The sequence below is a fragment of the Euleptes europaea genome, chromosome 10 (genome assembly GCF_029931775.1).
Source record: "Euleptes europaea isolate rEulEur1 chromosome 10, rEulEur1.hap1, whole genome shotgun sequence".
NCBI classification, from domain to species: Eukaryota; Metazoa; Chordata; class Lepidosauria; order Squamata; family Sphaerodactylidae; genus Euleptes; species Euleptes europaea.
The window spans coordinates 10,477,766-10,504,352 of record NC_079321.1 but is presented as its reverse complement, the minus strand read 5'-3'; the positions used below and the strand labels follow the sequence as shown (position 1 = coordinate 10,504,352).

Genomic DNA, 26,587 nt, shown 5'->3' with positions numbered 1-26,587 from the left:
CAGCCCTGGTTAGTACTTGGATGGGAGACCACTCAGGAAGTTCAGGGTCACTATTCAGAGGCAGGCAATGGCGAACCAACCTCTGAATGTCTCTTGCCTTGAAAACCTCGAGGAGTCACCCATAAGTTGACTGTCACTTGACAGAACTTTCCACCACCAGGGACAGTCCATAGATTAATAGAAAAGCCACTTGGTCCAGCCTTCTGCTGCAAGCCAGAACCCATCAACCCACCAGCTCCCCACAATGCAACCTATACAATCCAGATTTCACTAAGTGAAAGCTGATGTTTGCAAAGCAAGTAGCTCTCACCAAAAAAGCCAAACCACTTTCTTCAGCTGAAGGAGAAATGACTTCAGAGTCACCAGCCACCGGAAAACTCCTTCCCGACCTCAAATTCAGCTGTCAGTCATACTTATCATATAAGGAAAATGTATCCACTGAGGTGCCACCAAAGAGAATTTCATTGCATGCAATGAAGAAGAAGAAGAGTTAGTTTTTATATGCCAACTTTCTCTACCACTTAAGGAACAATCAAACCAGCTTACAATCACCTTCCCTTCCCCTCCCCACAACAGACACCCTGTGAGGTAGATGAGGCTGAGAGAGCTGTGAGTAGCCCAAGGTCACCCAGCTGACTTCATGTGTAGGAGTAGGGAAACCAACCTGGTTCTCCAGATTAGACTCCACTGCTCTTAACCACTACACCACACTGGTAAGCCTTTTCAAAACATTGATATTTGGAGACAAACTGTAAATCGGATGGACAATTAACTGGGGGTTCTTTATCTTTTCTGAATTCTCTGTAATTTTTTATAGATAAAAACTAATAAAAAAAACTAGGAGTTATTTTTAAAGTCTCACTGATCAGTAATATGAGTGATCTCAAATAGCAGTCTATTAAATTTGAAGTAAAACCAGAACCTTCAGCCTGGAAACTTTTACCCACTTCCTTTCAAGGATCCTACAGAACATTTAAAGGGTATCTTATTTTTATGATGATCTCACATTGCTACTGTCAGGCCATAATACGGAAACTGAATGCTGGAAATAACAGTGGATTGACAGAAGTCAAGAAGGTAGCACTTACTTCCTGAAATTTAATCCTCTTTAATCAATACCAGTTCCACTCCAATTGAAACAGAAGGCTACAACGAAAGAGGAAAGGAAAGGGAGAGAAGAGTGAAAAGTTCTGGGTTACATTCAAGGCTGCTTGTCTGCATGCAAAGGTGTATTGTGTTCACACAGGATTGTTTTGCGCCTTTTGCAAAGCCACCACCAAAGATGTACACCCACTCGCACAAGAGAGTGTATAACCTCTTGTGTCAGCACAACTTTGACAGAGCTTACTAGACCGGAGGTCCCCAACCTTTCTGAGCCTGTGGGCACCCTTGGAAGTTTGAGAGGGGGTGGTAAGCATCATTCCAAAATGGCTGCCATGGGTGGCGGACCCAAACCGCAAATGGCCACTGCAGGAGGCGCAAAAGAATTCGCAAAAGAATTACAGAAAGGGAATCAAAAGAAATAAAGGAGTTGGGTATAACCCCTCCTCAAGTGAACCCTGTTAATAAAGAACTTTATCAATATGCAACTTCTGCTGCTAGAATTGTTTACACTAGATACTGGAAATCCAACACAATACCAGCTACTGCAGAATGGAGCAGTAAACTTCTTGATTTCTCATTCATGGCCAGATTAACTCATTTGTTAAAAATGAACTCAATGGATGAATTTACGATAAAATGACAACCTTTATATGATTATTACTCACGTGCCATGAATATTTATTAAAAACAAAGAGCTTAGAGAATTACTTTAGAAACTACCAAATGAATGCTTATAATAATGTTTACATGTTTAAGACAATTGATGTTATTCTGATTTAACGATAGTTTACACTGTTTAATGCTCGGAAGATGAATTAGGTTTGACCTTTACCCCTTTATTCCTTTTTCTACTTTTTGTATCCCTTTATAAAAATTATATACACACACATATAAGAAATAAAGGAAAGCCTGAGGGGAGAGGGAGAAAGAGAAGGGAGAATAAATAGAAAGCATGGAAAGCCTTGTGGAAGGGAGGGAGGGAGGGAGGGAAGGGGGACTACCAGGAATTAAATGGAACGAAAACTCTGGGTGCTTACCAGTTCTCCTTATCCTCCAGTGGTTGAGGCCGCTATTGCATTTCATTTGAACAAGGGCAGTTAACAACGAGCCCTGCTTCTCATTGGCCCTGCCCACTTTCTGCAAAGCCAGGCAGGCACCACCGGTTCTACTGGCAGGTGCCTTGGTGCCCATGGGTGCCATGTTGGGTAAACCTGTGCTAGACCAATGCCAGCTTTTGTGGAGCAGCCCACAGCAGCTACTTTTCAGATCATCGGCAGTCCTTTAGATCCAATCCACTGGCTCCTATTCAGGGTTTTTATTGTTTTCTATGGTCGTTTATGCATGGGCACAATCACTCACGTTAGCCCCTGGTCTGTCTTGGTTGTTCCTTGGATTTATGCATGAGTTTTCCGTCCATTAGAGGTGACCTCGTTGACAGCCCACACAAATCCCGGGACTTCCAGTTCCTCTGTTAACCCAATTCTTCCCTCTCCCCTGAACTCAGCCCAGATGAAATCCCCGTGCATAAGGTAAAGCATGAGACACGCAAGCTTGGTTTCTCTCACAGCCAATTGCAAAGCAGCGTGTAAAGAGGCAGGGATTCAAATGCTTCCTGGGAGCTCTTTCTGAGCAGAAGAAAGGCATTTTAAAACTGAGGCTTGGATTTCTGCCCCCCCTTTCAGATTGCTCTGATTTTTGTTCTTGAAATGCTTTTTTATGCAGCAATTGGGGTTTTTTGGGGGGATTTTCTCTCACAGTAAGCATGACAAAAGTAAGCCAATTACAAAGCAGCATTTAAAGGGGCGGGGCCTTGATCTGAGCTTGGAGGCTGCTGGTGCAGAGATTCCCAACAGGAAAGTGTGGGTCCAGTGAGCAATCAACCTCAGGTAAAACTCCCATGCATAAATGACCTAAAGTAGGTTTGTTACTTGCTAAGCAATGCTTTCTACATGCAGGCTTGTAAAAGATACGCGTCAAGAGTATATCACACTTTAAAGCAGAAAGGAAAACTACCAAACATGTAATTGTGTGTGCAAGGGGGGTGAGTGGGTACAGAGAACCGACTGCTCCATCACCAGTTCGACTGAGGATAGGAACAGAAGGCCTGCGTGGATTTTCAGTCTTGAGACTGTGATCTGGCTGCCAAACGGGGGTTTACCAAGCAACTCTGGAGAGTTCTCATACTTTCCAGCTTATTTTCTTGGTGTTCTTCTTAACAGAAGTCAGCTGTCCCCCTTTCTCACTTACCCAGGCTTTAGAAGCAAAGTGTTTAGCATCTGGTCAGGCTATTATTGTAATAAAAAGAGAACATCCCGCTCTGTTGGGAGAACACCATTGCTGGCAGTAAAAGGACACGGGCCGTTGGAAGCCGCCAGGATACCCAAGATCTGCCTCTGCTTTGGTATTGCACGGCTTTCCTCCCATCAGACCAAAGAAGTTCGGCGCTCCCTCTTTTCAATCTACTTAGGTTTCCTTCACTCACAGCTTGCCTTTCACTCAAATCTGGAAAAGGATGGTCAGGAGGGGCTGTGGCTCAGCGGTAGAGCATTTGCTCTGCATGCAGAAGGTCCCAGCTTCAATGCCCGGCATCTCGTGAAAAGGATCAGGAAGTAGGTGATTGTGAAAGACCTCTTCCTAAGCCCTTGGAGATTTGCTGCCCAGTCTGAGTAGACAATACTGACTTCAATGGGGAGGGGCTGCGGCTCGGAGAGTGGACGGGGAGAAGCTTTTCTCCCTCTCTCATAATACTAGAACGCGGGGTCATCTGCTGAAGCTGGAAGGTGAGAAATTCAAAACAGATAAAAGAAAGTATTTCGTAACGCAAGACATAGTTAAATTGTGGAACTCCTCACCCCAGGATGTAGTGATGGCTGCCAACTTGGAAGGCTTTAAGAGGGGAGTGGACATGTTCATGGAGGAGAGGGCTATTCATATAAAATACTGACTTTAATGGACCAAGGGTCTGACTCAGTATAAGGCAGCTTCATGTGATCATGTGACTCACTATGTGGTTGCTTCATGTGCTGCTCACATATAGCGACGGCCACTAGCTTAGGTGGTTTTAAAAGTGGATGAGGTACATTCAGGGATCATCCACCCATCCATACCTGATAGCCTGATGGAACTCCCATGCTTACACTGAATGCCGTGAAAACAACAAGGGAGAGCTGGTATTCTCATGCCCTGTTTGTAGGCTTCCCAAGGGTCCCGGGTTGGCCACTGTGAGAAACAGCATGCTGGACTTTGTCTGAGGCAGCAGAGATTTCGTTATGAGATCCATGCATCCTCTCCCTGGCGATGAAAAACAGCTTGAGAAGGGTGGATTTTGAGTGACACAAGAGTAAACCTGTTCTTTCACTCTCATGAAGCTGGATCTGGACTGCGTTGAGTTTGACAAGACCCCCAAACCCGCCAAGGCAAGAATGGTGGCACTCAAACGTGTATATTGAGAGCCAATATACGCTCTGAGAGCCAGCGTGGTGTAGTGGTTAAGAGCGGTGGTTTGGAGCAGTGGACTCTGATCTGGAGAACCGGGTTTGATTCCCCACTCCTTCGCATGAGTGGCGGAGGCTAATCTGGTGAAGTGGATTTGTTTCCCCATTCCTACACACAAAGCCAGCTGGGTGACCTTGGGCCAGTCATGCTTTCTCAGCCCCACCTCCCTCACAGGGTGTCTGTTGTGGGGAGGGGAAGGTGATTGTAAGCCGGTTTGATTCTGCCTTAAGTGGTAGAGAAAGTTGGCATATAAAAACCAACTCTTCTTCTTCACCATCGTCTTCCTCCCAATCTCCCTGCAGATCATGGGACTTGTGTCCTGTGAGAGACTGCACAGTCCTCATGGTGGAAATGCTGATGTTTACAGTGTGTTTTTTTATAACTCTGCTTCCTTTACCTCTGGCGGTGCGTTCATGCTCCAGCTCAGAACACAGGGAACTCCAGTGTGATACCTGAGACAGTTTTCTTGTCAGCCTCCTGCTACCATCAGCACTAGGACTGATACCTTTCTCTTGCCCAAAAGAATACTTCACTTTTCTCATTCTTTCACTTTATAGACACAGGTGTACTATTTGGTTTGGGCCATTGTCTGGTTGCAGGCTAGTCCATTAACTGGTTAGTTAGACTATCAAACCAGGATCCAAAATAGGTGGGAGACCAGGGGGACATGAGCAGGATGGCCAGTGGTGAAACATCACTTCCAGGGGGGGGGGGAAATTCCCCTCTAGGGATCGCCAGAAACTCTGTGGTAAAACCAGAGTTTCTAGTGACTCCTAGAGAGAACTGACATCACTTTTGTATTTTCCTGGGAAGTGATGTCATGCTCTTGGCCTGCTGGTCATTTTTACGAATGTATAAATACAGACTTCCTGGCTTGCTTTTTGTTGATGCAAACCAGGATTTGAGTGATCATCTTGCAGCTAAATCCTGGTGTCATGAACCATCGTTAAAATAAATAATGATTTTGCACTATGTCTGAATCGAGCCACTGAATGCACACAATTAATCAGGATGACTAGGATTTTCAGGTAAATGTGGTCTAGGTTATGTCAGTTCTATGTTATGGTTCAAATAGTAATTTCAATGTCACAAACACTGTAAGAGCTCTAAGCCAAGGGAGGTTGTTTGGTATTTTAGTGCATTCTGGCTCCAGTCTGCTTTTGACTATTCACAACCATAAACGCAGTAATTATGGAGATGCGGCAAAAGACAAAGACACAAAGAACAGCATTAACAAAAAAGCCACTTTTATTGAAAATGAGACTCTAACCTCAAAATTAATATTACAATCATGAGAGAATGCCAAACAAATTCAATTTACAGTTGCAACATACAATACAAATAGTCCCTTTGAAGATAAAGTAAACCCTTCCACAATCGCTGTCTGCGGCACAAAGAAAAATGTGTTTGTACAATATGTGCATAAAAAGCAAATCTCGGGCAACAGCAACTGGAAAAATATAAGAGAAAATCAAAGTTTGTATTTACAGGAAATGCTACAAATATTTCGTTCCAGCAGAAATTCAAGACTGGCAAAGCGTATTTAACAAAGCACGAACATCCAGCAAAGTAACCCCAAATGGAATGATGCTCACTGTACCTATGAAATAAAATTACTGTAAAAATAAGATTTCTGGCTGATCTATTTAAAAGCATTGCAGTAAAAAATAAAGCAAGAACTTATCTGTAAACGGCTAAAATGTCCGGTAGAACATGCTGAAATGAAATGTACCTCTGAGACTTTAAAAGGCTGGGTTTTCTTTGATCTTTACTCATGATTTATACAGCATTAAATTATTGCTTTTGTTCATGGCTTTTCTGTCTGTGACTCCTGATGCATTACTTCACCAGGACTCAAATGGCAGGCTCCAGCAATAAGATGGAGCAGTATTCCAGTAAACTTGACAGTGCAAAATATTCCCCTCCTGAAAAGGCATCGGGGGAAAGGGGGGAGACCAGTAAACCCATGCTCTGGGGACCGCTAGCTCAATGGAGCACCCTCACATATGGTCTGTTAAACCATGCTCTCGCATTAACCATAAACCCAATCCAATGACTTGCTTCATACAAGTAAGGATTTAGGGATTGCATTTGGTGTTTTATCTAAGGAAATTAACTCTTGTCCCCCTGGAAATAAATCTTTGGTACAATTTCTGAAAACAGATTTGCACATGCGATTTCTTATCGAATCTGCAAACCGGGCTAGCATTCCTCCTGGCAAAGAAGCTATTCTCATCCTGAAGATATTTATCAGAGCCCATAATGCGATTCCATAGTATTAACCTCTTCATACACTCCCTCCTTAATCAAGATAAAATGTAATATGAAGGAGAGACATTGGGGAAAAGGTAGTAAAATGGGGAAAATACACCGGTTGTATAATCATTTGCCTGTTCAAAACAAATGCAGAGTTGTCTTTGACTAGAACAGTTAAAAAAATTAGGAGCACAAGTCATTTTGGACATATTTATTTCTATGGTGTCACCAAGGAATTAGGAACTATCCAAGACTGAATAAAACAGTTCCCAGATGAAAGCTTAAATCTAAAGGAAAAGAAAGAAAAGCTTTTGCAGATAAAACAATGAGAGGAAACGCAATGTGCTTTGTATTCCTCAGGGGCATTTTTGAATATTCTCTCCTGTCTTCCCTTCAATTACTATTGGTTGTTGACCTGCAGTGGAATCCTAAACAGAATTGTGCCTGTCTAGGTCAACTGCTTAGGACTGAACTGTCAATATATGCAAAATGAACCATTTTATCTGTGCAGTCGTAACAACAGGGCAGGGACTGGACACGTTTTAGGGCATTCAAAACTGCACACCTGAGTGATTCAGAGTTTATAATCTCAAACAATCCAGTTTTAAAATGGCATGATAAAGAAAGATTACACCATCGGTACAGAAGAAAAAAAAGGGGGGGATGATCCAGGAATAGAAAGCAGTGCTTGAATTTTACAAGAAACTTTCTAAAATGTGTTTGGGTTGCTGCCTGCAGCCACTGTAACAACACAAAAAACATCCTTACAAAAAATTACTTAATATGCACATAGTAAACTTTTAAAAAGCCCTTTTCAGCAATAAAAAATAATGTACAAATATAGTACCTTTTATTAAATACACAACAGCTTTTGCACGGGCAGTTCACTTTCTTTTTCTCTTGCTTAACAAACGACACCGTCATCACCACAGCCTCCCCCCTCACAAAACTTGAAATGTGTAACCAGACACTAGCTTTCTTAAGTGCTGCTGAAATGAACAAACGTATTTTACAGGTAACAAATACAACGGACAGTGGCACACTTCGAGCCACCACAAACAATAAATAGAATCAATAACCGCTTCCACCTTTGAAGGGAAAAACTACCCATCAGGAAAAAGTCTCTTGACTTACAAAAAAAAAATCGCACTTGGAACATAATAACCTTTAGAAGGCAAAGACTTTTCCGATTAAAAAAAAAAGCAAATTAATCACACCCAATCGTTGGGAAGGTTTTGAGGGAAAGTGCAGACTCTCTACCACAGGGGTGTCAAACATAAGTCCTGCAGGCCGGCTCCGGCTCCTTGAGAGCTCTTATCTGGCCAGCAAGCCAGCTGAGGCAGCCATCACCCCCTCCACTCTCAATCTGGGCTGGCGAGGCATGGCCTGGCCCGACTAAACGGCATTTATGTCATATCCGGCCCTCGTAACAATTCAGTTCAACACCCCTGCTCTAGCAGGTGAGGAGGCAGACACTGTCCATCTGCAATGTTATACTGCGCTGGCATTTTTCCCGTTCTTTATTGTCGGGGTGGCCAAAACGTCACCTAGAGTTAGCCATCATTTCAGCAACACTGCAGTCCTGTTTGCTGGGGGCAGTTCAGTCTGAAGGTAGCACAAAGGGAAAGCAGGAGAGTCTAGGAGGGCAATGGTCCCTGGGAAACTGGTAGCCCTTTTCAAAAGCATCAAGCTACGACCTGCTCTGCTTCCTCCCCAGCCCCACGTCTCGCTGAAACTGGGCACCTGCATAAATCTGAGGACTAGAGGCAGATTCCAGCCGAGTGGTGCAGTATGATCTTATTGCCCACGGAAGTCTAAAGACTTCTCAATGACTTCAGAAAGCTTTGGATGTTATCAATGAATCCAGCTTGTACTCTGGGCAACCGAGTCTGGAGGGAAGCGGACTGATGGCTTTAGAGGCCCAGAGGGGATCACAGATCACAAGCTAGCGACTAGGGGGGGTGGCCTTAAAGTGACTTTCATCTTCAGCATTCTAGCTCAAGCAGTTAAATATTGCCGAACGCTGAGCCTGCAGATCCGCAATGCAGTGGTTTACTTGTGCTTATTCCTTTTAACATGATTGCCATCTCTCTAAAGAGTAAACTTGATTTAAAAAATAACAAGCCAACATTACTCTGCATTTGATGCTAGTTAGATAAGAAACCCATGATTAAGAAATGCAATGATATTTTCTGCAAGGGGTTTGTTAATGTTTCATGGGGGGGGGGAATCACACATCTTGCAATTTGACCCTGAACTGCCCCTCCCCTTTAGTATTACAGAGATGCTTCCAAGTTTTCCGAATGTCAATCAAAATTTGAGAAAATCTAGAATTTGACCAAAATGCATTGGCTGGGATCCATGTACTTGCATGAGTCCATGGAGGAGGGGGCAATGCAGCCTCTTGTGCTTTAGGCTGCCCCCCTATAGGACCCCTGACCTCAGGAGGGGCTCTTGGGGGGCATTTACTGGAGGAGGGTGGCTGGAAAGCTAGCATGAGTGACTAGAACACCACCCATGGCAGTATGGATCCTATCTGTTAAATTTTGAGGAAGTGAAATTTATCTAGATGAATTTTCGCTCCTACTTTTGTTCCCAACGAATATTTGATTGATTAAAAAGGCAAGTTTGTTTCGAAAGCAACAACCAATAACATTTAAAAGAGGATCTCCTTCATAAATTAAAACAATGTGCTACATCCAGATTCCTTTAAACATTTCTTTTTTAAGGAAAAAAATCACTGGAACTGCTTTTCAGGCTAGGGCGTGAAGTATTGTGCCACTAAAGACTGTCACTATTTAAAAACAACAAACATTTTTAGAGACCGAAGTCAGCATTATCATTACATTAAGAAAACTTTAAAGGGACCAAAGATCATTAAATAATTATAAATATTTCTTTAAAATTATATGACGACTCATTTTTTTTTTGCAAACAACCTGAAATTTTACACATTTATAACTTAATAAAATAAAACAAGATAGCCAAACACGCATTCTATCTATACTGTTTTAGTGTGAGTAAGATATATTGCCATTGGATTTTTTTTTCTTGCATAAGAAATAAGGTTTCAGTTTTTAAGAGGTTCTTTTTTTAATCCCAAAGATATATTTTTTTTGGTTGACTAAGGCAAAAGCAATCACATAAATGCATAACAGAAAACAGACCAGGCTGTCTTGGTACCTTGTCAGATGGTCTTTTGAGACAGAATAAGCACCTTAAAGTTCATCTGGTGCAGCACTCTGATAAGACGAAATTACTGTATTGGAGGATATTTGAAGCTATGGAAGCTCTGTTCCTATGTGCACAAATGCCAGCTGTGAATTGCATTGTGCACACACAGGGCTCCTATACATTGTTATGCCGCAACCGTACCTGAAGTTCAAGGCGTTTTTGTTTATTTTGAAAATAAAATAAAGCATAGGCTTTGCCTAAATAATTGGCAGGAGTCCATTTCTCTTTGCTTGGCAAAAGAACTCGCTAAATCCCCCCTCCCCAAGAGTCTGGTCAAAATGGCCATCTTTCCCCTCCCCACCTTTTTTTTTTTTTTGTATGGGAATTGTTACTTTTTAATATATAAAACCTGGGCAAACGTTCCCGAGAGGGGGAAAAATGTGCTTTGAGCCACATTGACTGGAACTATGACGCTGGCAGGTCATTCTCATACTGTACGTATACGATTAGCTGCTAACATCCCCAGCTACATGGCTGCATGTATCAACAGAATCTACTAAAAAAACAGGCACTTTATCATTAGCTGACCCTTCCTTCCTTTCTTTTTCTTTTTTGGCTCACAGACTTTAGGCCACACGGATAAAATTTTCAGTACGGCCTCCAAACAGACTCATCCATTCGGCCACTAGAATTCAAGACTGTCGGGGAGCTGCTGTGGCTTCCGTCAGCTTCCACGCCGTCACTCTGGTTCGGCAAGTTAGGGTTTAATAGTGTGCTGCCGTTGGACGTTGTGGTACAGGGAGGAAGCATTCTGGAAGGGGAGCGGTCCCCCCCGGGCACCATGGGGAACTGGTATGATCCTGACGAAGTGCCATAGTAGAGATATGGAGTGCTGCTGGTCTGGAAGGGTCCACTTTGGTTTTGGGACGAGCCTGGGTAAGGTGGCGGTAAGTAGGTGTGGTAATGAGTGGTGGCCGACATACCCAATGACATGCCTGAGGTGACTGGCGGTGTATAGGTAAAGGTAGCTGGATAGTGCATTCGTGGGTTGGAGAAGCGGCTCTCAGTGAGGGATGAAATGCTTGTGAACTGCCTGGGATCTGAAAATGGGCCCAGCTCGGAAGCACCTAAAAATTGCAACAAAAGATGGAGGGGAAAATTCTGTAAATATCCATTACTTTTGCTTACAAATGATGATATAACTTATCTTTTAAAAAAGAAAAACCCACTTCTTTTGTTCCCCAAAAGAACAGCAAGTCACACACCATGAGGAATCGCGCCTGATACAAATGGTGGATGTACATAACCTCTCAAGAGTCCACGACCACCAAATGTGGGGGGCTCTGCTAATAACAATGGATAAGGCATTCACAGCAATACTCTGCAATACTCCTATTTTGGGTCCTATCCCACCCGAAACCTCCATTATCAATCAAAAAGAAATCACACAGGTTTTGATTGGATACCTACCAGAATAATAGCAATGGAAGCCGCCTGTTTGGCACTCATGTTTTTCAGCGGTATATGAAGCCAGCTTTCTTCTGCTAGAAACCTGGACTGCCCTTGTGCTTAGATATTCTATAGGCAGTACTGTGCATGTTTTATATATGCATGCACCCACTGTAGGTTGGGAACCTTATTTTGTATCCTAACATGAACTTGTCATTCATTATGGGAAGGGGGGGGGAACACAATTTGAACTTTCAGAGGAAAAAAGTATCTCGTTTACGTGTTGGAAAATGTGTATGGATACATGGATACATGAAGCTGCCTTATACTGAAGCAGACCATTGGTCCATCACAGTCAGTATTGTCTACTCAGGCTGGCAGCAGCTTTCCAGGGTCTCAAGCAGAGGTCTTTCACATCGCCGACAACCTCATCCCTTTAACTGGAAATGCTGGGGATTGAACCTGGGACCTTCTGAGTGCCCAGCAGATGCTCTACTATTGAGCCACAGCCCCTCCATGATTGAACCTGGATCCTGTATAAGATTTCTGCTAATGGAAAGGAGGGTATTTTTTGCTGATCTCCCTCCTTGCTGCAGATCTCCAGCTCTCCTCTAATGCTCTCCCCTGGGGTCCCTTGTACCCCGGGAGCAATATTTTAGTGATCTATTGGGGCTGCAGTGGGAGAGGGGAGGCAAGGACATCCTGTTCTGCTGATGGAAATCTCTTCCATCATTGGAGATTAATCGTGGGGTCCAAACCATGGCTAGAAGGTAAAGTGGATTTTTATTAAACAGTCTGGTCATGAGAAAAAATAAAAGTGTATTCAAAAATATATGTGAACCATTTAATGAGATACAAGGAACCAAAACAACATTTGGAACTAACCGTGGTTTAACCAGTTAAAGGATCTGACGTCTGAACATTCACACGTTCAGATTGCCCTTGGAAGGCTTTAAGAGGGGAGTGGACATGTTCATGGAGGAGAGGGGTATTCATGGCTACTAGTAAAAATGGATACTAGTCACGATGCATACCTATTCTCTCCAGGATCAGAGGAGCATCCCTGTTATTATTAGGTACTGTGGAACACAGGCAGGATGGTGCTGCTGCAATCGTCTTGCTTGTGGGGTTCCTAGAGGCACCTGGTTGGCCACTATGTGAACAGACTGCTGGACTTGATGGACCTTAGTTTGATCCAGCATTACCTTTCTTATGTTCTTACCCTGCTATCCTCTCTGCCTTGATCTGTTATGGCTGCTCCAATGAGAAATAGGGTTAGTGCTACCTGTGTCTGTTAATTTAAAGCTGGTCATAAATCTGATGTTAGAAGCACACCGTTTTAATTTGGGTTAACACCAGGCAGACGCAACAATGCACCATGGCTAAGGGTGGAGGGGAAGGGCTGGGGATTATCTAGGCTGAGGGACTCCATGATCACTGGCTCGAGTTAGATTCCTTAGCCATAGCTGAAGGATGGGAAGTGTTATTTCTATACCAGCCCGATGGGAGGCAAAGACAAGGCAGAATAAGAGAAGGAAAAGTGCTTCATCATAAACTTGAAATATGACACAGAATACACCATAAAACCACTGACGATTCCCCGTCTATTTGTAGTTTTTCTTCCACAAATACTTAGAGGACATTTTCCTTCTCAGATTACGAAATAATGGAGATGAACAAGATAATGAACTCAGATAGGCTCTCTTTATACTCCTTGCTGGGAACTTTGCAGACCTTCCAGGAACATTCATTCCCCGATTTCCCCATCTTCACTATCAAATCCCCCTATATCTAAGGTCATACAGAGCAGGGGGCCCCAACTTGGTACTCCTGGGTGCCTTTCCTGGTGCCAGCCAAGTGTTTTCAGAAAGGGGGCTTGTGCCCAGCAGGGCTTCTAATTGGCCACTAGAAATCTGATTGGAGGTTCAGATTTTTTTTTTTAAAAGTTGCTTTAGCAATGAAGAAGAAGAAGAGTTGGTTTTTATATGCCAACTTTCTCTACCACTTAAAGGAGACTCAAACCTGCTTACAATCACCGTCCCTTCCCCTCCCCACAACAGACACCCTGTGAGGTAGGTGGGGCTAAGAGAGCTGTGACTAGGAGTGGGGAAACAAATCCTGTTCACCAGATTAGCGTCCGACGCTCATGTGGAGGAGCGGGGGAATCAAACCCGGTTCTCCAGATCAGATTCCACCGCTCTTAACCACTACACTACACTGGCTACCACACCACAAGAATCTTCACTGTGCATCTAAAGGTAAGATATGCGTCTGCAAGAAAATATGACAAAGAATACAACATAAAACCACTGACTACTCCCCTTCTATCTGTAGTTTTTATTCCATAAATAATGAACAAAGTTTTCCTTCTCAGGTTACGAAATAAACAATATGTTCTTTTTAAGAGCTATCCTGTTAAATAGAGCCTCTGTCTGAAAGGATGAAGAGTTGCTATTAGAGTTATAGATGACGACACTACCTGACATTTAGTAGTAGAAAAGAGTAAAGAGTCCAGTAGCACCTTAAAAACTTAACAAAATTTCTGGCAGGGTAGGAGCTTTCGTGAGTCGCAGCTCCCTTCTTCAGATACTTCATGAAAGTTCATACCCTGCCAGAAATTTTGTTAGTCTTTAAGGTGCCACTGGACTCTCACTCTTTTCTGTTGCTACAGGCAGACTAGCACGGCTAAATGTTGACATTTCGCAGTTGGCTCCGCCTCCTGTCACAGCCATTTTGCAATTGTGCCCACCACCCTGAGTCATAATTCCAAAGGTTGGGACCCCAACGTAGAGGTTTGCTGCATGCTTCAAGCAAAGAAGTCCAGTTCTGTGGCTCACCAGGGCGGAGGGTTTAATGGGTCAAGAAGTATTTTGTAACACAGACCAGGGAAAGACTGATCCAATAACCACTCCTGCATTCACTAGCAGATGACACCAACGGCTACTGCATCAGCTACACCGGGCCTCAATGAGAATTTGAGTGTGGTCAAATAACATTCTTTATTTATGTCAGCTATTTATCAGCTCCTCCTATGCCAAAAAAATGTCTGAAGGCATGTACATAACAAATAAAAATACATTTAAAGCCCAATAAAGCAACAACAATACCTCAGTACAATTAAAATAATAAGCATTTGTTCAGCCAACTGCCAGTTAATATTTAACCAGGCCTCTCACACAGCAGGGAACTGTTTCCTTCAGGGGAGTCCGTCCACACTCCTCATATAGGTCGCTTATGCATGGGAGTTTTACCTGAGGTTCGTTCCTTGCTGGACCCACATTTTCCTGTTGCGAATCTATGCACCAGCAGTCTCCAAGCTCAAATCAATAACCATTGGAGTCCCCGCCCCTTGAAACGCTGCTTTGTAATTGGCTGTAGTGCCTTCTCCTGCTTTTTTCTCTACTTCCAGCACACCAGATATCCTACCTTTATCTGCCTCCCCCCTTCTTCAGCTTTTCCTCCTTTCCTCCCAAGGCAGCCTCTATGTGGAAACACTATGGCCCAGTTGTGCAGTGCTAGATGCCGGGCCTGACTTATCTGTGCAATAGGGAACCTGAAAGGACCTGCAGGCAGCACCTCATTGCCCCCTTTATCCCCTTCCACACACTATTTCCTCTTCCCCTCCTCTTGGCAACCCCTGTATCTTCACCTTTCCCCACTTCTCTTTCTCCTTTCCAACCACGAATCAACCTGTTTTTTATCTGGCCTCCTATCTTCACCAATATTTATTATTTCATTTGTATCCTGCCTTTCTCCACAATGGGGACTAGGATTGCCAGGTCCCTCTTTGCCACTGGTGGGAGGTTTTTTGGGCGGAGCCTGAGGAGGGCGGGGTTTGGGGAGGGGAGGGACTTCAATGACACAGAGTCCAATTGCCAAAGCGGCCATTTTCTCCAGGTGAACTGATCTCTATCGGCTGGAGATGAGTTGTAATAGCAGATCTCCAGCTAGTACCTGGAGGTTGGCAACCATAATGGGGACCCAAAGCAGCTGAACCCATATTCATCTCTTCCATTTTATTCTCAAACTAACTTTGTGAGGTACGTTAGGTTGAGAATGTGTAACTGTCTCAAGGTCACCTAGTGAGCTTCTGTGGCAGAATGGTGATTCAAACCTGGGTCTCCCAAATCCTAGTCTGAAACTCTAACCACTACACAACAATGTCTTTTGTGGGGCAGCTGCTCTTGAACAATAGCAAGCAGGTGGGCCGAGACAAGTAATACCAGTCACCTGGTGATAGCAAGCTGCCTGGTGGTCGCTGGTGGGTTTGGTCCCAACGAGTCCTCCCTCAAAAGCCAAAACAGCCATGGCAAAGGCACCGCTTTCTCCCACTGCTTTTTACTGGCAGAAACCAAGGCTTGAAATATGTGTGGTTGCCTAGCAATGACCAGAGGGCATCCCTTTCCTAAAGCTACAGGCGCTACTTCTATTATTTGTGTGTGTGTGTGTGTGTGTGTGTTAACCCCTATTGTTTTCCCCCTCTATCAGCTGGAGGTCTGTTGTAATAGAAGGAGATCTCCAGCTAGCACCTGGTGGTTGGCAACCCTACTTGAAGACTTTTAGGTGCTGCAGGATTCCCTTTCTGCAAGCGAAATTGAAACAGGAATATCACCCGGCACTGCACTCCCCCTCGAAGACTTAGCAATGCCCATCCCCAAGGGCAAGAGTCTACTAGTGTGTTTACTTGAAAGTAAGCCTGGTTCAGCAAATTCCTGCTCCCTCCCTTTAGAGTCACTTCCCAGCTGCTTCTGCCGCTCTACATTAGCGAGTTCATTGCTTCATTCAAGGTGCAACGGCTCCTTTACTGCGATGGAAGAGCTGTAAGTGCTCCTTTCTTCTTTGCAACATATGTAATTGTTCTTTTTTAAAAATGCCCATCATTGTACAATTACTAAATTAAAATTATGAAAAAAACGAACAAATGCGGAAGCTGGGAGAAATGTAGTAACTGAAGCCTCCCCTCTCTGGGAAGGGAACTGATTAAGAATGTGTACAGGAAGTAATTAATGAAGCATCACAGAGAATCCGAGGCTATTAAAATACCCAGGGGAAGAGGAAAGGCCCCCCTCCCCACCCCCACAAAAACCCCTCCTCCTCACCTCTGTTGACTTAAAACAGCCTCTGATTTTACAAAGTGTTCAAACAATGGCTTGGATCTCACAAGCATCTCCACAGATGGAAGAGTGTGTTTGCCTTTCCCCTCCCACTGCAACTCAAAATAACCCCTGAAATTAGGGTTGCCAACCTCCAGGTACTAGCTGGCGATCTCCTGCTATTACAACTGATCTCCAGCCAACAGAGATCAGTTCACCTGGAGAAAATGGTTGCTTTGGTAATTGGACTCTATGGCATTGAAGTCCCTCCCCTCCCCAAACCCCACCCTCCTCAGGCTCCGCTCCCAAACCTCCCGCTGATGGTGAAGAGGGATCTGGCAACCCTACTTGAAATGCTGCTCAGGGGACATTTGGGGCTGAAGCAGGGAGGTGAGGTAGCTGTGCTCCGCCGCCAGAAAAACTTCCCTCTTTGGAAATGCTCTGTGTGATCCAAGCCAAGTACTTTCTCTTTGCTCCTAGAGCCCCACAACAGCTCACTTACCTGGGAGTGAGGGGCAGGGTTGGCAGCCTCCAAGAGGCACCTTGAGATCTCCTGGAATTACAGACTACAGATCTCCAGACTACAAATATTAGTTCCCTTGGACAAAATGGTTGCCTCGGAGGGTGGACGTTATGGGATGGTTCCCTACTGAGGTCCCTGCCCTTTCCAAGTCCCGCCCTTTGCAAGCTCCATCCCAAAACCTTCAGGAATTTTCCAACCCAGGGTTGGTAACCCTAGCAGGCTTCAGTGACTTGGTTGAGTGCGCCTGTTAATTATTTTTATTTTTCATAATCCTAAATGCACATTCCTGAGCATCTGAACAAAATAGTGCATTTTGGTGCAAATGAATAAGGCAGTAGCCTACAGATGCCACTCGAGGCACACAAGACGACTTTCTGCAAAAGCATTCCTGGCTTCATGACTAATTGTCACAGTGATATTTTATCAGATACAATGGAAGCATTTACTTGAGGATCTCTCCATCCTGACAGCATATCTCTAAGGAAGCACGCTCTTCCTAATCTGTACTTCATGAGCAACCTTTCCCATGACTTCACATTTGCACATACGTAGAGGAAAACACACATCTCAAAAGCACTTTCTTTTCCCCAACAGCCTGCCCATTGCAACAAAAATTAGGCCCTTTTGTTTTTATGCCATTTCTTTTGATTGGCTGGACCGTTAAATAGCCTTAGGTGTTGGGTTCGCCCTTCCTAGTCCTTGACCCTGTCAGGCCACAAGCAGAGGCTGAACCTGGGACATCGTGCACAGTTCATCTCAACTGGCCCAACAGGCTAAAGCCCCTATGGTTCAGCACTCCTTTAAGTCGGTTCTATGTACCTGTGCTCCCTGGATGCCACAGATCAGGGGAAGGAACAGAGGAGAGATCTCGGAAAAACAGAAGCTTTTACTATAATAAAAATGTGTATCAAAGAGATTATGATAGCGCATCCTTTCATGCTGGTCGCGTTTGCTCATCTCAGTTTTTTGGAATACCACCACTATGTGGTTTGCCCGCCTATATCTACTTCTTGACAATTCCTTGTCTTTCTAGAGTCTTCTTTCTAGCTAGATTAAATGCTAACCCTTCTATGGTGATGCAGGGCAGAATTTTGAATTTACCATACTCGGAAAGGACTTGTCCGTGCTCTTCTGGCTCTATCAACTCATTAGCTCATGAGGTCTTGGAATGTCGTTTCTATGAGGACCTTGGAGCACAATATCTCTTTCTTCTTTTGATATATAAAGCCAATGCCTCTGTGTCTGATATGATGCCTCTTTTATTAAGTGATAAGGGATCTCAAGGCTACATTGGCAGCGGCAAAATTTATCTCAGTCCTTAGATCCTTCAAACATTAGATTTAAAACTATGCTGCTCAAGATCAAGGGATCAAGGAGCTTCTAAGGCAGGGCTGTCGAACTCAATTGTTACGAGGGCTGTCACTTGGTTGGACCGGGCTGTCACTTGGTTGGACCGGGCCATGCCTCGCCAGCCCAGATCAGGAGTTGGGGGTGGGTGGCTGCCTCAGCTGGCTTGTGGGCCGGATAAGAGCTCTCAAGGGGCAAGATCTTGCCCACGGGCCTTATGTTTGACACCCCTGTTCTAATGGATAAAAGGAAAGGAAAAGGAAAAGAGGAGGTCCTGAGAAACGACAGCCATTTACGAGCCTCCTTTCTGTCTGCTCCTGTGGCCCTGTTCTTGGACCCTTGTTCTATGGAGTGGGAATTTTGACAATGGTGTCACTTGCATCTAAAAAGAACTAGAGGATCCACTGGGCAGCTAGATGGGTGGTACGCCAGCAGAATCCCTAGCCTGTTCCTGTATTGCAATACAAAATACACACAATCCAGACCCTGGGTGAATAGAATCATAGAATTGGAAGGGGCCATACAGGCCATCTATTCCAATCCCCTGCTTAATGCAGGATCAGCCTAGAGCATCCCTGACAAGTGCTTGTCCAGCCTCTGCTTAAAGGCTGCCAGTGAGGGGGAGCTCACCACCTCCCTGGGTAGCTGATTCAGCTGCCGAACAACTCTTACTGTAAAAAATAATTGCACTGAATATCTGTGCAAGGAAAAATGTGGTCAATCTCCATGCCCTGCAACCCAAAGCTAGATGAAGTAACTCACACAGTTGCCAGAACAAGCTGAGCCAACATACATCCTCCCGCTTCATCCAGACTAGGAGTTGGATCCAACCCACTTTTCTACTGCTGAATAAGGGAGTAATGGGAGGAGTCCCATTTGACCACCCAAAAAGGCTATACTGAGGATCATAGAACAGACATGGACAAAAGTCATGTGGGACAGAGACTTTTAGTAAGGAGGGGAATTGGGCAAGACTGAGCGGGAAAGTTGGCTGGATCCCAACCCAGCTCTCGGTAATACACTGTGAATTATCTCGGTAATACACATTGTGTTCACTTGTTCCTTCACAGCCAAATCATGGAGGAAACTCCCCCCCCCCGGCAACTGTCCGGGCCTGTGCCAGCAGCAAGACCAAGACAGAAGAACTAGGAAATACCAGACCCACATCACCCAAGATGGCAGTAACCCCAGTAAGAAGAAAAGCCCTTCCCTTAACAGCTCCATTATCTTATAGAATCATACAATCATAGAGTTGGAAGGGACCACCAGGGTCATCTAGTCCAACCCCCTGCACAATGCAGGAAATTTACAACTACCCTCCCCCCACATCCCCAGTGACCCCCATTACATGCCCAGACGATGCCAAGATGCCCTCCCTCTCATCATCTGCTTAAGGTCATAGAATCAGCATTGCTGACAGATGGCCATCTAGCCTCTGCTTAAAAACCTCCAGGGAAGGAGAGTTTACCACCTCCTGAGGAAGCCTGTTCCACTGAGGAACCGCTCTGTTAGAAAATTCTTCCTAATGTCAAGATGGAAACTCTTTTGATTTAATTTCAACCCGTTGTTTCTAGTCCGACCTTCTGGGGCAATAGAAAACAACTTGGCACCCTCCTCTATGTGACAGCCCTTCAAGTACTTGAAGATGGTTATCATATCCCCTCTCAGTTTTCTCCTCTTCAGGCTAAACATACCCAGCTCCTTCAACCATTCCTCCTAGGACTTGGTCTCCAGACCCCTCACCGTCTTTATTGCCTCTTCTGGACATGTTCCAGCTTGTCTATATCTTTCTTAAATTGTGGTGCCCAAAACTGAACACAGTACTTCCGTCATAGCTCTCCTCACCCATAAACACCTATTCTGAAGCCCACAGGCTATATTCTCCCCTCACTCAGCACAACTTCCCACTCTTCCTTGTCCACAAGCCTTCCTCCCTTGCAAAAAGCTGTTCCCCTCACTCAGGCACTGATGCAAATGGGTCATACGGGATTTCCTGATGAATGTGTGTAACATGGGGGAAAGGAAATCTACATTAACTATTAAGTGCTACACACACACACACACAAATGGATTATTCCAGCTCTACAATGCCTGCTCAAAGAGTATGCCCTACTCAAGCTGAGAGAGAGTGACTGGCCCAGAGTTAGCCAGCAAGCTTCCATGATAAAATGGGGATTCAAACCTGGGTTTCCCAGATCTTAGTCCCAGGGGTGAAAGCTAGTCAAAGGTTCAAAATTACAGACGTTAGTGAACAAAATGTCAAAAAAACTGACCAAATACTGTCAAATTACTGACCAATTTAATTTCAGCCTATCGATAAATTAGAATTTAAAAGTAAAACTGGGACTTCATTTAAAAAATATATTATTATTATCTGGTCTCCTTCATTCCCTTAGCCAGCCATCGCACACCTTTTTATTGGAAAAAATAATATTTTCATGAAGATAGGACAATGTTTTCATTATTGTATTAAAATTTTTAAGGCAAAAAAAGATTCCCTTTCAAAATAGTAGTGTGCTGCAGATAATAAAACGGCAAAACTAACTAAAAATCACACATAAAATCATCATTACGAGAACAAAACATAATTACTGTAAGGTAAGGCTTGTCTTTACTTTTACTTTATCTTTCTTTTTTTGCTGAAAAAAGAAGTTATTAACAAACTCTTCTGTTTCTCAACAGTTTTCGGCACTGCATCCGCATGCGGTTTTCCCCTGTCCTCCTCTTCCATTGCTTTCTACACTCCTCCTAGCATGAGCCCCAAGAAGTTCACAAGATGGCTCAAAAGCAAAGGTAGCTGAAATAGTTTTCAGTACCCAGATAAGTTCTGCTCCCGTTTCACTGTCTCTGACACTGCCAAGTGGAATAGTTCTTGTGCAGCCGTTAGCCGCAACGTGGCTACCAGAACTAGTTTACTAGCTGAGATGAAACCAGCTGAATCCTGCACTCATCCCTACATTTACGAGACGCAGCATGCTGTTCAAGTGCTTCAAACCCCCATTTGATACTAAATCCTTTAGCGCACACAGCACAAAACATTTCTTCTTCGCTTTTTCCCCGTCCCCATTCAGATATAGCGTCACGTTTCCCCCCAAATGCAATAACAAAAACACACCAAAAAACAAAAACAAATTGCAGTCACGAAAACAAAAAAATACTGACTTTACTGACCATTTTTTTAAAAACCTGACAACTTTCTGATCAAGATGAAAAAACTGGCTTTTACTGACTGTACTGACCATTTTCCACCCATGTAATCCGATACCCTAACCACTACACCACACTGCCTGTACACTGAACAAGCGAGGTCTCATTAAGATATTCCCCCCCCCCGCACAGAATGTCAGATCTGTGCATTTTGAATTATTAAAAAATCTGAACAGTTACAACTGCAAGTGATTGCACTTCTTTTGATGATGTAGTCTGAATGTTTTTATCCCATATTTTAGTGTGCCATGCTGATGTCCCCACTGACATCCACAAATGCCGGCTGACACTGCTTTTTCGCTTGACGTGCTCTGTTTGTGGTTTATCTAAAACCCTGCAACAAAACGGTTCCATGATTTACAGCCCTTTGGCCCGCAATGTTCAGCTGTGTTAGAACGTAATGTACTCTGCATATACTATCTTCTGTGAATGACACACTGATGCGGACTTCTGAGAAGACTACAGGATAAGTTTATAACTTTCAACCACTGCAGCCAGGATTTGTCTGTTGAGAGAAATGATGCCTTAGGGTATTGCAAACATCCAGTCTGGAAGGATCTTTAACCAACCCCCTGTTCATGTAACAATTATTAAAAAGATATTTCCATTTTCCTCTGACATTCTGGAAAGAAAAGGATGCATGTACATTGTTAATACGCTACAGACAAAAGGGATGTACAGTCCCATTTAGACTATACCCGTGTTGGCGAACCTATGGCACGCGTGCCACTTCCGGCATGCGTAGCCCTCTCTGCCGGCACACGCGGTTCCTCCAAGCTGCTGGCCTTTCCGGCTCTGCCCCACCCCGGGTGATCTCCAACCAATAGAGATCAGTTTCCCTGGAAAAAATTGCCACTTTGGCAATTGGACTCTATGGCACTGAAGTCCTTCCCCAAACCCCGCCCTCCTCAGGCGCCACCCCAAAAACCTCCCACTCATGGCAAAGAGGAAATTGGCAACCCTAGCCTCTCCCTCTGGGCCCCCTCTGGGGGTGGTATTCAGGTTAAATTGCCGCATTGGCACTTGGCGATAAATAAGTGGGTTTTCGGTTGCAGTTTGGGCACTCGGTCTCTAAAAGGTTCGCCATCACTGGACTATACCCTTTTTAAGTTGTTATATTTCCAGAACTTATACTATGTGTACTGGGAGAGCCCATTACACGTGCATGCCTTGAGATGTGCGACTGCCATTTTGTGCGAATTCAGTATGCACAGAAGCATACCCTGAAAATCAGGGTTTGTGATCGTGTGTACCAAAGCTGGAATATCCATGTGTTGCCCCCTTCAGAGAAAGTGGCAACCGCATGTACCGGGATGATCGTGTGCATAGCACGCTCTCCCAGTATGCACTGTAGTAATACTGAAAAGGTAATGACTGAAAAGGACTACAGTTAGGATTGCCAACCTCCAGGTAGTAGCTGGAGATCACCTGCTATTACAATTAATCTCCAACCGATGGAGAGCAGTTCACCTGGAGAAAATGGCCACTTTGGCAATTAGACGCTATGGCATTGAAGTCCCTCCCCTCCCCAAACCCCGCCCTCCTCAGGCTCCGCCCCCCAAACATCCTGCCAGTGGCGAGGAGGGACCTGGCAACCCTAACTACAGTATAAAATTTTAAAATGGAGAGCCACACAACAGAGTGAAAAAACAGGACACAAGTTTGTTGGCTGAAATAAATAATAGAGCTGCAGGTCAAACATCATCTCCCAAGACTGAGTGTTATGATTCCTGCTGCCCTCTACCAGTCTGACTACTTTTGAAAAGCTTTTCAAAACTGAGGCTTGGATTTCCCCCCCCCCCTTTCAGATTGCTCCTTTTTTGTTTTTTTTCTTCTTAAAATGCTTTTTTTATGTGGCAATTGGGTTTGGGGGGATTTTCTCTCACAGTAAGCACTACGAGTAAGCCAATTACAAAGCAGCATTTAAAGGGGTGGGGACTTGATTTGAGCTTGGAGACTGCTGGTGCAGATTCCCAACAGGAAAGTGTGGGTCCAGCGAGCAACGAAGCTCAGGTAAAACTCCCATGCATAAACTACCATAGTAGGCACTGAAAGCACAGCAAAGCAGTTAACATCCCCACATGAGATTAAACAGTGGGGAAGGAATAAGGAAGCAAGCCCTGATGACAAACTGTGGCTGCCCTCAGTTATAGGCCTGGTGGAATAGTTCCGTCTTACAGGCTGTCATTAGTTTCTGACCTTGATAGATTAACAGTCTGGTTCAGAATAAGGCAACTTCATCTGTTCATGAGAGGCCCCCCTTGTAGATCAAGGGGTTTCCTTTCCCACTGCTCTAATGAACTACTAGGAAATAAAGGTTACAAATCCCACCTCTCTTCCTCATCTTGTGTTTATGAAAAAAAACAAGACTCTTTCATGTTGAATGCATGCAAAGAGGTTGTCTTCCAGGAAGGATTTGGCCATGCATGTGATTTAAAGAAACTTACAAATGCTTAAGAGTGATTTTCAACATTTTTATCAATGACTCAGATGACGGGGTGAAGATAATCACTATCAAATACGTAAAACAGAAGGAACAGCCAACACCGTAAAAGACAAAAATATAATTCAAAATGACCTTGATAGGTTTGGGAGCTGAAACGAACTAACTGAAATTCAACAAAGACCAGTGGAAAGCTCTACGTTTAGTCAAAAAGAATTAAATATAGGATGGAAGATACCTGGCTTGCCATCATTCCCACACTAAAATCTGGGTACTTCCTACAGGTGTGATGTACCAAAATGCGAAAACAGGCATCCTTGAGGTCCAGGACAGCAAACCACATTCCTTGGTCCAAAAGCAGAAGAACACCATTTTGAACTCTGAAACTTTTAACCTTTTATTGAGTCTTCTAAGGTCTAAAATTGGCCTTTTTCTTCCTCCTTTTTTGTCAATCATAAAATATCTGGAGTAATAACTAGAGTTCGCCTCCTAATCAGGAACTTTATGAATGGTGCCATCCACTGGCAGGGGAGTCAGGATGTTGTTTGCTCTTTTGCTTCCCTTGATGTTTCCAACCCTGTGGTTGATGGGTGGAGGATGGGCAGTAGAGCTCCTGCTGCTGCTGGGCAGGTTGGTATCTGTAGTATTTTTGATTCTGATAGTTGTGCCTGCGAAAATACCTGGGCTTGAACACAGGGAGCTGCTTTATATCGAATCAGACCCTTGGTCTATCAAAATCAGTATTGTCTACTCAGACTGGCAGTGGCTTTCCAGGGTCTCAGGTAGAAGTATTTCACATCACCTACTTGCCTAGTCCCTTTAACTGGAGATGCCGGGGATTGAACCTGGGACCTTCTGCATGCCAAGCAGATGCTCTACCACTGAGCCACAGCCTCTTCCCATAAGGCCAGAGTCAATTTCTGTTTTCCCAGTTTTACACCTTCTGTGTCAATGACATTGGCCAGGTTTTTTATCATCAGGCAACAGGTCATATACAGTGACATGCGGTCCCAAAGAAACATTTGGTACCTGCCCATGATGGACATGAAATTTGCTACCCTCAATCCCATGGCTCCTGAGGAGTAAATTTTATAACCTAGACAGTCAAGTTTGTGCCCCTCTTTATCTAATGAAGAGTTGTGAGATCCTGCCCTTTGCCTAGAGGGGAGAACTTCTGCTACTGAGGAGTTTGCTGGAGGGTGTTGAAATAAAAACTCACACCCTTCCTATTTAATTCTGTAAAGACTATCCAGCTTCCTGGCTGAAGTTGGAACCGATGTGGGCTTCATCCAGATGCCATTAGCTATGTCTACCAGACCTTGGATTATCAGAAAGGCTACAGGTCCCATGTTGGTATTGTCGAGGACTTTTAAGACCAGATCTGATGTCTTCGGATCCAATGAAACTACATCGAGCCAGCCAGATAAGTTCAGAATATGGTCTTAAGTCTTCAGTTGGCCAAATGCATCAATGGCTTCCTACAGCATCATCTGGCGAGGGTTGAGCTGGGTCATCAGATTCGAGACTGGAACCATGGATGATGTCCTCTTCCAAATCATGCTGGCCCTCTGGAGGCAGAGAGCGAAAGTCCTCAGAGAATGTCGGAACCAAGAGGCACTTGAAGGTCTTGGATGTTGGTCCCCAAGGCTCGTGAGGATGCCACTGCATCTGTTGATGCCACAGACCACACTGCGGTAAGTATAATGGTGTGTAGGGGAACCATGGCCCTGGAGTTGAGCTCCAAGGATATGATGGAACCGATGGCTGGTCAGGAACCAATGAAGCAGGAGGCTTGGGTCTTGAAGGAACCAAGGTGGAAGATGTAGGGGACCTCAAAGAGGGGAGGTGCTGTGGCTCAGTGGTAGAGAATCTGCTTGATATGCAGAAGGTCCCAGGGTCAATCCCCGGCATCTCCGGTTAAAGGGGCCAGGCAAGTAGGTGGTGTGAGAGACCTCTGCCTGAGACCCTGGAGAGCCGCTGCTGGTCTGAGTAGACAATACTCACTTTGATGGACCAAGGGGCTGATTAAGTATAAGGCAGCTTCATGTGTTCGTCCTCCAATGGTTGAGGGGAATCCATAGCAGGAACTGATGGTTATGGCGTTCTCGGTTGCAGTTCCTACTGGGGAGCCCCTCTTTGTTCTGGGGACGGGTGCTGAGGAAATGTTGATGCCTGGCATCGAGCGAACGACGTAGTATGCCTTGACTTCTTCTTCAACTTCTTTGGCAGTGGTTCCAACGTGGCTCTAGGAACTGAGCCCGCCCTTGGATCCAAAACCAATGAACTGGGTACCAATACTAGAGAAGTTGTTTGGGCCGTGTTTTCTGAGGAGCCCTGGTGTTTCTTATGCTGATTCTGCAGAGCCCCTAACACATTTTCCCAAAGCGAAGCTTTCAAACATGCAGCCCTTTCATGTCGGGCTTTGGGTGTCGATTAATGGCATTTATTGCAGGCTGGTGTATTTCCCCCGACAGAAAAGACGCGAATTGTGTTCGT

General features: G+C 44.5%; 1 protein-coding gene across 4 annotated transcripts in view; it reads right to left on the bottom strand.

The window, feature by feature from the left end:
• Positions 1-26,587, bottom strand: part of RUNX2 (RUNX family transcription factor 2) — a 292,808-nt gene that overhangs the window by 42,575 nt on the left and 223,646 nt on the right. For 3 of the 4 annotated variants that reach the window (XM_056856377.1, XM_056856378.1, XM_056856379.1), the window contains one exon: positions 10,621-11,156. The exons of the other annotated variant lie outside the window; for it this stretch is intronic. In XM_056856377.1, coding sequence (XP_056712355.1) covers positions 10,678-11,156 — 479 coding nt within the window. In that variant the 3' untranslated portion in view covers positions 10,621-10,677. Of the gene's footprint in view, positions 1-10,620; positions 11,157-26,587 lie in introns of those variants that run through there. 4 annotated transcript variants of the gene reach the window in all.